This window comes from Apteryx rowi, unplaced genomic scaffold (assembly GCF_003343035.1).
Source record: "Apteryx rowi isolate R43461 unplaced genomic scaffold, aptRow1 scaffold_86, whole genome shotgun sequence".
Lineage (NCBI taxonomy): Eukaryota > Metazoa > Chordata > Aves > Apterygiformes > Apterygidae > Apteryx > Apteryx rowi.
In genome coordinates, this window is record NW_020451160.1 from 1,468,062 (window position 1) to 1,479,312 (window position 11,251).

Sequence of the window (11,251 nt, forward strand, 5' to 3'; positions counted from 1 at the left end):
GTGTTCTGGGGCAGGAGCCAGGGACGAGGGCCCTGAGGGTCCCGCTGCCCCCCCCCTCAACCGGGCCCGGGGGGGCCCCCGTGCTGTGGGGCGGCGGGCACAGGGCTCGGGGGTCCCCGTGCTCTGGTGGGGAAGGGCTGAGGGGTGTCTGGGCGGGGAGAGGGGCTGCGAGGCCTGGCCCCACGGGGGCTGGGGGCTGGGACACCGCGCTGGCCCCGTGGGGGGGTGCGGGGGACCGGCCCCGTGGGGGACGGGGGCCCTGGGCGTCCCTGGCAGCCCGGTTTGGGGAGCTGTGGGTCAAGGCTTTGGTACAGGGTGCGGGGGGCCAAGCCGTGGGGCAGGGGATGAACACGAGGGGCTGGTGTGGCCTGGGGAGCGAGGGGCGCTTTCGAGGCTGGGAAGCATGTGGTGTCCGCGCGTGGGCTGCCGGCGTTGCCGGGGACCGGGAGGTGCTGCCGCAGCCCTGCCTTCGCCCCGTGGCCTGCGGGGAGCCGGGAGACCAGAGCAGGCTCAGCACAAGAAACTGCCCCCTGCCCTGGGACTCGGCAAGGGACCACGTGGGAATCCCAGTCTGATGCAAATAATGGGGTTTTTCGCTATTTCTGCGGATTACGTGGATTAGGAAGGTGCAGGTGGCAGGTTACTGTGGGGCAGCTGGAGGGTGGTGGCTCGAGACACTGCTGCTCAGCTGTGGAGGTGCTGTGTCTGCGGCCTGAAGGACTCTCCCACCCACATTCCTCTGCAAGCAGAGGGGTGAATCTGCTGCTTAGGTTGGCGTGGGGAGATTTTTTTGCCCCTCTTCTTGCCGTAGGGCTGATGTGCTTAAAAGCCCCTTCAGCACAGTTTCTATAAGCAGGTGAAATGGCTGTGTCTCAGCCTGCCTGGATCCAGCCGGAGGAGGCAGAGCCAGTGTTGGAGCGTGGGAGAGCCTAGGAAACCGTCGGGGGCTTTGCCCTAAGCATGTTCTGCTGGAAAAGCCTTGTTTTTGCCAAAAGAAGCAGAGCTGGGAGGTATCTGCTCCTACAAGCTGTAAATGCCAAGGTCGTGGGCTTGGCAGAGAGCTGGAGTTGTCGGCTTTGACCTCGAGGTGTTTTGCCTCAAATATATTTCGAGGAAAAAAAAAAACTGCTTCATTGATGGGCTAGACTGTGCCTAGCCTGAACCGACAAACAGGCCGTCGTCTCCATCCCGAGCGGCTGCAGCGTGACTGAGCGTGCGATGGCTGCTGTGGGAAGATGCGCCAGTCCGGGTCGGTGTTCCCGCAGGGGTCGAAGGGGAGCGCTGTTGCTGGGGCAGCCTGACGTGGGAGTTAGCAATTTGCACAGCATCAGGTCGTCTCTGTCCTTTGCATGTCCAGGTTTCAAGCGGTGGCTGTCGTCACAGGCCCGGGCTCCTCGTGTCTGCGTGGTGGGCAGCGGACCTGCAGGGTTTTACACGGCTCAGCACATCCTCAAGGTACTGGGGCTCTGACTTGATGCACGGGAGAGTTTGGGTGAGAGCTGTGACTTTCCTGCTGTGGGGTGAGGGAGGCACTTTGTGCTACGTGGCTGTAAGTGGCACCGGTTTGGGGACAGGTTTCATGTGCTCCCGTCCCCACTCCAGCCAGGTCTGTGTTGCTGGGGAGGCTGCTTGCAACAACCCTGATCCCTGCAGAGTTGTCCTGGCCGCTTTAGCTGTAGGGCCTGGGGAAGGTGTCCTCCTTTCCCCCACGCTGCCCTGCCCTGCCTCTGGGTCATCCAGGCCAGAACCTGGCCTGGCTGCATTGCTGTGAGTTAAGACTTAAGTGATTTTTCTAGAATCAAATAAAACGGCAGGTGTCTGCGTTGCTTGGACCTGTTGTTCCCTAGTGCGGGTGACATTAACTGCTTATTAGAGGGAATGCAGAGGAACTGCTTTCTTAACTCCTCCTCCACTTGAACTAGGGCAGACGGGTGATCATCTGCCTGGTGACTGTAAATGTTAGTGCTCTGGGTGATCAGAGCTCTGACTGCAAATGAGACTGGATCACAGAACTGAGCCGCTGGTGCTGACCAGAGATGCAGCAGCTTAACCCAGTTATTAAACTGTGCTGTATTGTCTCTGGAATGTGTTGGAAAATAGCTGTTACTAAGCCTCAGGGACAAATTTCAGGGCTACTTAATCTCTGGGAAGAGGCTGACTCAAAATACAAGATAAAAAAACACTCGCAGCAAAGCATTTGCCTAAAATCCCCACTGGCTCCATCCCTGAGGTGACTCAACTCAGTGGGATCTCAGGCTGTGGGCTGGGGGAACGGCTGCTGGGGGCTGGCAAACAGCCTGGTGGGTCCTCCCAGCACCGAGGGTGCTGCGCCTGGTACTTCACATCCAGCACATGGGGCTTCCCGTGATCCCGGGGACCAGATGGAGCCAGCTGGGTAGACTGGCAATTACAGACTGGCTGTATCTAGCCGTGAGGTTAGTGTTGAAGAGGGTTAGTGTGGAAGAGGGGCTGTGGGATGGGTAAGAGGACAGAGCCCCCCCCCCTCAAGGCATCCTTGGCTTGGCGATGGTTGGGATCACGTCTGTTCTGTTGCACCTCGTGAAGCGATGGATCCAAGGTGGCAGAAGCAGGTACAGCATCGTCTCATGCATCACAGAGCTGTGCAGAGTCTGGAACAGGCTGTGTTTTGCCTTGCCTTCCCATGTTTCTGGCTATAGGCTCTTGGCGCACCCCTCCCTCCTGCCCCAGCAGCAGGCGAGCGATGTGTGTCCCTCCTGAGAGCTGCTAGGCTCATGTGGCCTTTCTGTCCTTGTTCCTTAACTCTGACTTCTTTCTCCTTTAGCACCATGACCTGGCACGAGTGGATATCTATGAGAAGCTGCCTGTTCCCTTTGGGCTCGTCCGTTTTGGCGTGGCACCAGACCACCCTGAAGTAAAGGTTAGTGCTGGCTTCCTTCCCTCACCCATGGCATTTACCATCATGATGGCTGTAGGTGCAGGCCAGGTAGTCAGTGTCCTTCATGGTGCCTCACAGCTAGTTTTGGCCTGGGGCTATCACACTGCAGTGGTCCTACGATGTTCCATTCTCCTCCTTGTCCCCTCTGAGACCCAGCAAGGCCACGGCCTGGCGATATGAGACATCTGGCTTTAGGGCTCGAATGCCAGGTCAAAACACAGGGGCTGCGTGATGGGAAGCACTGCTCTGGGATAAATTCACGGCATGTTYGGACTGGCTTAGAACAAGAGGTGCTGATGGGTTTTCTTTGTACCAGGAAACTTTAAGCCAACAGGGTATTGTCTGCTCTCCTGCAGCTGCCGTGGCATCAGGGCAGACTCTGCGTCTCGTGCTGTGCCCTAGTCTGGGAGTGCAGTTGCCTGCCAGAGCTCAGCCTGGACCCATTTTGGGTGATTGGGAATATGCAGTTTTGCTTTTAGGGGTGAGGCAGTTGGGCTGTGTGTGCATGCCCAGGCAAGGAGAGGTTAAACCAAAGAGATACTGCAGTCAACCTGTTTYCCTTTGCATTGCAAAAGGGGCATGAGTTGTGCACAGCAGTAGCTGCTGTGTCTGATCTGGGGTGGAGGTGATTGCAGTAGAAGGATACAGGAGACCCAGAGACAGCAATATTCCCTGACAATTCCCCCTATAATCCACTCAGATAGTCAGACCGAAATGCCTGCATCCATTTGATTTGAAAGGCAAGGAGTAGTGGTGTAGACATATGGTATATGTGTGGGTTTGGGGCAATTTCCTGCAATATGGTGGTGTCTGTCCTGTTACCAGACATAGCGTCATTGGACCTTCAAGGGAAGAAGGGAATTTTGCTGAATATCCCCATTTGTTCAGAAGAAAAGGTTTGGATGCTGCCCTGCCTTATGTCCCCTCTTGATGAAGAGGGTTTCTAGGAAGGTTTGACACAAGAGGCTGGCGGGAGGATCTGGCAGGCAGCAGCCTTGATGGAAAGGGTTGTTTGGCAGGGCTGTGTTGCAAGCTTCACCTTTGGGTAGGAGTTTTCTCCCACAGCAGTGTTTACTTAGAGGGGCTAAAAATACTAAAAGCTTCCCATCCTTTCCGAGGGGGTGCAAAAAATGGATCTTCCTTTCTACAAGGGTGGGGGAAACAGTGCCAAGTCACAGCTGTATTTATCTCACAGTGAATTATCTGTGGCCATTCTTAGATAAGAGTCTCAGAATAACTGAGAGAGAAAGGGTTTCAAGGCTGGGGAGGAAAGGGAACGGGGACCTCCTGTCACTAGCAGACCTTGGCTCCTGGCTGTGTTTGAATGTAACCTTCTGGTGCTTGTTTGATCTTGGCAGAATGTAATCAACACGTTCACGCACACGGCACGCTCGGACCGCTGCGCCTACTACGGGAACGTCACAGTGGGCAGGGACGTCACGGTGGGAGAGCTGCAGCAGGCCTACCATGCTGTGGTGCTGGTGGGTAACAACACCTCGCTGGGAGGCGTCGAAGCAAGGGCTGCCCTGGTTTTGTGGAGGTTGCGGGCAGGGTCTGTTGGGATATTCCCACTGGGATCTTGAGAAGAGGGTTTGTTTGGGTGAGGTGTTTCTGGGTGCCTTATTATTGTGGTAAACTCAGCCTCCCCCCAGTTTTGGGACAGCTTCACAGCCCTGAAGTGCTAGGAGACATGTCCAAAGCCTCRCAGGGAGCACGTGTTAGAGCAGAACGTCAAATGCAGGTCTCAAACCCCGGAGTAAGGAACAGTTGCTGAGGAACCTGTTCCCTCTAATGGCCAATATCTGCCTGATGTGAATTTGTTGCCATCTCTTGAGCCCTAAGTGCTGTTCTGGGCTTGTCACGTTCTGCCTAGGCCTGGGGAGGGCAGGTTTGGTGCTGGGCTTAGTACCTGGAGCAGTGTCTGAGGGGATGGGTGAAACCCCTGTGCTTGGGCTATATTTATCCACTCAGTTGAGTGTCCAGACCCTTGGGCAAGGGTTGGCAGCTGTGGAGTGTCCTGGCAGTGGAAAGGCAGCTGGAGGGAGACATTTATGATATGGGGTGAAATGCTGCACACAGTGGCCCCTCTGACTGTGCCTGTTTTCTCCCCAGAGTTACGGTGCCGAAGATAACCGGGTCCTGGGGATCCCAGGGGAGAATCTCTCTGGGGTTTATTCGGCCCGAGCGTTTGTGGGCTGGTACAACGGGCTGCCTGAGAACCAAGATGTGAGTACAGCAGTTTGTTTCCCTGCCTTCCTCTCCTGACCTGCATCCAGATGCAGGCATCCAGCTCCAGATTAAGTCCTGCCTGAAAGGCCTGCAATTGGAAAAGATTAGCAGGCACCACGTTAAAACCTTCTTAGATGATAGAAATGTGAACAATTTGCACGTCAGTGAGAGCGGATTAGCTGGCTCTGTAGGTTGACAGCACCTTTGGCCAGGCCAGATGGGAACCAGGGGAACGCTCTGCTTTGGCCTGAGGAGGTTTTTTGGCTGGCCCTGCCAAAATAGCCACTGCTCCCAGAGATGCCATCTCAGACGGAGGGGGACAGGGAAATGGCAGGGGTGCCCATGAGCAGCTGTGCTGCTGTGTCTGCTCTGGGAGGAGGCCAGTGTGGAGTTACCCCATCTGCATYGCCTCCATTTGGTGAAAAGGGAGCCCAGAGGGAATTTGAGTGGTGGAAGCGCGTCTGAGGGGACAGACATCCTGGAAGCCTGGTGAATTCGCTCATGATTGGGCCTTTCTCTCCCYGCAGCTGAAGCCTGATCTGAGCTGTGAGACGGCGCTGATTCTGGGCCACGGCAATGTGGCACTGGATGTTGCCCGGATTCTGCTGTCCCCACTGGATCTCCTCAGGGTAAGTCACAGGGGGATGCTCCAGGCTGTGAAGGCAGAGTGTGGCCCAGATTTGTTCCCCACCAGGTCACTGATCTCAGCCAGGTCTCTGAGAGAGCTACTTGTACTGATCATGGATTTTCTGGACCCTCCTTGTCTCTGAGCTCTTTCACCAGGGAAAGATATTGCCCCACAGTCTGTAAGGTATAAACTGAGTCTGTGGCCTGGCCAGCCAGTGGTAACACTGCAGAGCTCTGTGGATCGCTGGCTTCTTGGGTGCTTGTATCCAAACTGGGGTGCTGGTATCCCAAATGGTTTGCAAGGGAGCTTTATCCCCTCCTTTCCTGTGAAAAACAAAGGAGAAGATGCTCAGCTTCTTCCATTACCAGACTAGAAGCTTCTCCTATTGGGATTTTTTTCTGCTGTAGCTCAGGGCAGAAGCCTGGCTCTTGCTGGTAGCACTGGGCATGCTGGTTGCTGAGTGCAGGACCAAGCTAGTGGACCTCTCTTGCTGCTGTGCTCCCCTATGGACGGCTGGGAGCTGATTGGCACCAGCTGCTCCATACTGCTGCTGCCCCACATGTTAGCAGCAAGGCTCTCCCTCCTGGAGAACTGCCATGAGGTTCATTACAGCGTTTGGTGACTAATGAATGACTAAAAAAATTAAAAGGGARACTTTGCCAACCTCTTAGAGGTGTAAATGGTTAAACCCAGCTGGGGAGCAGTGCTGTGAAGGACATGGTGCTGGAAATGAGTGACAGAGCATGCAGGCAGTTTCCTACTAAGGATATTGGTCTGGGATGGTTTATCCTGGTTACCTGGTGTCCCTCCCATCCTAACTTTGCTGGGAAAGATCCTCAAGTGATCTAGATACAGGCACATGATTGAAATGGAGCATGGGGTTGATACAAGATATGAACCATCAGTCGAGCACTGGTGATGCTTGKGTTTGTGCTCAGAGCTGCCTGGGGTGGACAGGCAGTGATTTGAGCTGTGGTTCCTAGTGGGTTTCACCCAAGTGCGTATATATCCTGAGACTGGAAGTCACCCAAGAGCAACTGCAGGCACCCCAAAACCAAGGTCACTGGGGAAGTCTTTGCTCTTTTAGCCCCAAGATTAAACCTGCCTGGGGAAGATCCCCTTGAGGCAATCTCATGGGGTGTTGACTCCTTACCTCTACTGTGTTATGGCCTTGGAAAGTACTTTCAGTGTTAAGGGAATAGCTGCGCAAATAGCTCTGTGCAAAGCAAGACGACTTGCTTTCCCTCCTCCCCGGTCTCCCTGCATGTACAGCCTGGTTTTCTGCTGATTTTCTCCTTCAGAGGCTGTGCCTTTCCTCAGCTTCCTCCAGATCTGCCCTGGTCCCACTCTCCTGTCGTGCGTCTGTGTCTTGCAGAAGACTGACATCACTGACAGCTCCTTGGCAGCTCTTGCCTGCAGCAAGGTGAAGCGCGTATGGCTGGTTGGGAGGAGGGGACCTCTCCAAGTTGCTTTCACCATCAAGGTAAGGCTGGTGTTTGAGCTGGGGGTGCTGGAGGCAGCTGTGTTCCTGATGYTAAACCCCAGGCTTCCCTTCCACCGTGGGGAGAGGCGGTCTGTCAATGGGTGGGTGAACCTGGGTGTCCTAGTTCCTGTACCCACTTGCGGGCTCTTAGCCTGCGCTGCCGGGGGAGGGGAGCCCGGTGCTGTTGGACAGCCTCTCTCCGCTGGATGTAATGTCTTCCTGCCCGCAATTCCCAGGAGCTGCGGGAGATGATAAACTTGCCTGGTGCCAGACCTGTCTTGGACCCTGCTGATTTTGCAGGCCTCGGAAATGCTGTTAAAGGTGAGCGAAATGTGCTGTGTTCCTCTGGACAGGGACTCACCTTGACAGACAGGCACCCAGGAGAGTTCTGAAAATGCTCAAAAAGTGCAGGATGAACCCAGAAGCCTTGCTTTCCTTCCCACCCAGTTCCTGAAGAACAACAGAACCAGTGCATGACTTCCCTTTCCTCCTTGGACTGAGGTTCTGGTTCCTAGGTGCTCTTGCAATCTCCTGCCCATCTTTATTTCCTAGATCAGAGAGACTCTTGTCTTGTGTGGCACATGAGAGCCAGCTGGCCATGGTGTGGCTTGTCCTCAGGATGATAGGAAGGAGACCGGGAAGGCAAGAGGACAGCCCCTTTCTCCCTGTTTGTACGCTGCCTTGCTGTTTGGGATGTAATTGCTCTGAGTGATGAGGGCAGGAGGCTGGGGAAGGGTAGGGGAACCTATCAGGGGACATCCCAGGGCTGTTGATTTAAGAGYGTCCTGCAGAGCTAAAAAGAGACGGCTGAGTTCAGGGGTGTCCAGAGACTTTGCTCTCCTCCACAAGCTGCTGCCTCTGAGCACTAGCAAGACAGCAAAATTGTAGGCTTTGATTTGTGTGTCCCACCGGCCTCAAGCCTCAGGAGCTCTCCTGGTCGCTTTGACTTGCTGTTTGTCATCTCAAAGGCGTCRGACTGCTCTCTGTGTGACAAACTCTAGATGGGCGCTCGCATAGGAGTGAAAGCTGCCTTGACATGGCCTCAGCTCCACACTGTTTCCCAAGGGGCTTTTGCTGAGGTTCCTGTTCTGAAGGTGTCTTTGCTCCTAGATGCCCCCAGGCCCAGGAAGCGRCTGACTGAGCTGATGATCAAAACAGCCTCGGAGAAGCCAGGGGAGAAGACGGTGGCGGCGCAGGTGGCAGCGGCCGCCCGGGAATGGGGCTTGAGGTTCCAGCGCAGCCCCCAGGAGGTGCTGCCCACCGCCGACGGGAGGCGGGCAAGGGGCGTCCGCATGGCCCTGACCCGGCTGGAGGTACGGGCTCGAGGGGGGCCCTTCTGCGGTGCTGGCCTGGCCCAAGCAGGGCTGGGGGATCGGGCAGGAAACTGTTGCATCCCTGCAGCCTTTGGGAGTCTCTGCCTTTGCCTTTCTAAAGGGAGCTCTTCTGCATTGCTGCTGCAGAAAGGCCTTTAGCAAATACCCAGGGATCAAGGAGGCCAAGGGGACCAGAGGAGACTGCTGCTCTGCATCCACTGACTGTCCGGTAGTCAGCAGCCTTTTTCTCCCTCTCGCAGGGCTCGGGTGACTCTGCCAAAGCTGTCCCCACTGGAGACCTGGAGGAGCTTGAGTGCGGACTGGTCCTCAGCAGCATTGGCTACCGGAGCCTGCCCCTGGACCCGGCTGTACCCTTCGACCCTCAGCACGGCATTATCCCCAACAGCTCGGGCAGAGTGGAGGGTGCTCCAGGTTTGTATCCGTGGGGGGGGTGTGGGATGCGTGTCGAGCACAGCTGGCAGTTTGTGGGGTTTGAGGCAAAAAATCCTGTTCRCCAAGGACACAGATACAGGCAGTCATGTGTGTCAGACAGTGGAAACTGAGGAACTGAGCTGCATCTGTCAGACTTTATAAGACTTGTCCCATTCCCAGCTCACATTAATGACTTCTATTTTTGCAGCAGACAGCGCTGAAGRACATGGTTGTTTTACTAGGCCTTGGAGTCTGAAACTAAAATGATACAGCCCGAATGGCTGTTTAGTGCTAGTCTGAAGTTACACAAATTCCTGTGTCAACACCATCAGAGGACCACACTCAGTCCCCACCAAAGAGGTGGATTCTTCCACCGCCCACGGCTTGAGGTGGCACCCAGGGTTGGGAGAGGGCAGGAGCCTGGAGCCAGGAGGGTTCGTGGCCCCGTGTCGGACTGAGCCTGGCTGCTCGCTGTGCCTGCGCAGGTCTGTACTGCAGCGGGTGGGTGAAGAGAGGACCCACAGGAGTCATCATCACCACCATGAACGACAGCTTTGACACTGCCCAGTCTGTGCTAGAGGATCTCCAGGCGGGTGTGCTGGACGTGTCTGCCTCCAGAGAAGGCTTTGAGGCCGTGGGGAGCATCCTGTGCAGCCGAGGTCAGTGAGTGTGTGTGTGAGCTTCCATAGCAGCCAGCGTAAAGGTATGATGCAGCCAAACTCCTCATGGATCTTGATATCCTGGGTCAGCCAGTCACACATGCTGCTTTTGGGAGTGCAGTCTGAACCAAGGAAGTGCGTTGTGCTGCCGTGTCACTGCTCCAAAGCGCAGGGAGCGGTGGGACTTGAATTTGTTCAAAATCAGTGCCATTGCTAAGGTTAATGACCACTTTCTGGGAAGGGCTGTTAAAAGCAGCACAGACCTTGGGTAAAATGTCACTGTCAGCTGCGTAGAGAGCAAGCTATTGCTCTTGAATGGTTTTCTTAGCAATCCTTCCAGGCAAATTTGGGGAAAGATTAAAATGCCCAAGAGAGTCATTTGCTGTTGCTGTGCTTAAAGGCATTCAATTAAAGTGTGTGTTTGCCTCTTAAGTGTCCGAGATTTAACAGTGAACTGGAAGTGTTTGTCCCCTAAGGTGGTACTATACTTGCTGTTGTTATGGCTTGCAAAGGTCTGACTAATCAGATTTGACTCGAAACCGCAATCTCTSTCCTCGTGGTGGTAAAAATTACTATTCCTATGTGATGCTGAAGTCTGACACCATGTCGGAAAAGGTCAGGGTTTGCTTTGCACATGAGGTCCCTGCTAACAGGAAGGTGAGGCTGAACTCATTCTTGGTTAACGTCTCCCTCCTGTTTCTCACCGTCACCCCAGGTGTCCGTCCTGTTTCCTTCTCGGACTGGGAGAAGATAGATGCTGCCGAAGTGGCAAGAGGAAAGGCTGCTGGCAAACCCCGGGAGAAGATAGTGGATCCTGAGGAGATGCTGCAGCTGATCGGTCACTAAAGCCCCAGTGATGGGAACGTGGCACTGATCCACCYGGTACCCTCCTGGGGCAATGCCAGTGGATTACGGGCAGGGCCTGGGACAGCAGGGCCGGCACCTGGAACTGATGGCCGGTCCGGGGAAGGTGCGTGACATTTGAGGCTCTCTGGTAATAAGCTGCAAGGGACTCTGGATTCCCAAAGTGAGTGTGTAAAAACATCTGAGGCTGCTGGCTGGCCCCACATCTCTGCAGCCAGCTCCTGGAGACGATTCTTGTTGTCGTTCGAGTCCTTTGGGCATTAGCTTATTAGCTGGAGCAGGTGAAGGGAGATTTGCTTGTCGCAGGAGTCTTGGCCAGAGATGTTCCCCATGGCAAGCAGCATAGTGAAACTTTCTTGTGTCTTGCTGTCTCCCCTTTAAGCCTCAAGCCAAGTGGCTTCCTTGCCTTGTTGTTCATGCCTGGGCTCCGAGCAAACTTTTTTTAATAATAATTTGTTTTTAAATAAACCCTTCCAGGAAAGCCAAACTGGACCTGCGACTCGAGTCTGGCTTCTTTGTCTGTGACTGTCTTAATCTTTGGAGCAGCCAGCGAGTGCCGTGTCTCGCGTAGCGTGTCCCGGGGCAAGCCAGCTCCCCTCGTGCAGGGAGGGACTGCTTGCTTTCTGCCTGTTGCGAGCTCTAAACAAACAGACGAGGGCATTAATTTGCTTTCTGCCTCCCACGATCAAAACCCGAGCAGAGCTTGGGTCCTAGCTGGCGGGGTGC

At 55.0% G+C, this 11,251-nt stretch overlaps 1 protein-coding gene across 7 annotated transcripts in view; it reads left to right on the forward strand.

The window, feature by feature from the left end:
• FDXR (ferredoxin reductase) overlaps positions 1–11,024 on the forward strand; it is an 11,246-nt gene extending 222 nt beyond the window's left edge. Inside the window, exons 1-13 of one of the 7 annotated variants that reach the window (XM_026090538.1) lie at positions 661–770; positions 857–1,249; positions 1,326–1,455; positions 2,804–2,899; positions 4,276–4,398; positions 5,030–5,143; positions 5,674–5,775; positions 7,150–7,257; positions 7,494–7,578; positions 8,368–8,570; positions 8,831–9,002; positions 9,488–9,661; positions 10,377–11,024. In XM_026090538.1, the coding sequence (XP_025946323.1) occupies positions 1,236–1,249; positions 1,326–1,455; positions 2,804–2,899; positions 4,276–4,398; positions 5,030–5,143; positions 5,674–5,775; positions 7,150–7,257; positions 7,494–7,578; positions 8,368–8,570; positions 8,831–9,002; positions 9,488–9,661; positions 10,377–10,507 (1,452 nt within the window). In that variant the 5' untranslated portion in view covers positions 661–770; positions 857–1,235 and the 3' untranslated portion in view covers positions 10,508–11,024. Of the gene's footprint in view, positions 1–660; positions 771–856; positions 1,250–1,325; positions 1,456–2,803; positions 2,900–4,275; positions 4,399–5,029; positions 5,144–5,673; positions 5,776–7,149; positions 7,258–7,493; positions 7,579–8,367; positions 8,571–8,830; positions 9,003–9,210; positions 9,662–10,376 lie in introns of those variants that run through there. The other 6 variants (XM_026090535.1, XM_026090539.1, XM_026090540.1 and 3 more) reach the window with 6 other exon arrangements.
• The last annotated feature ends 227 nt before the right edge of the window (positions 11,025–11,251 follow it).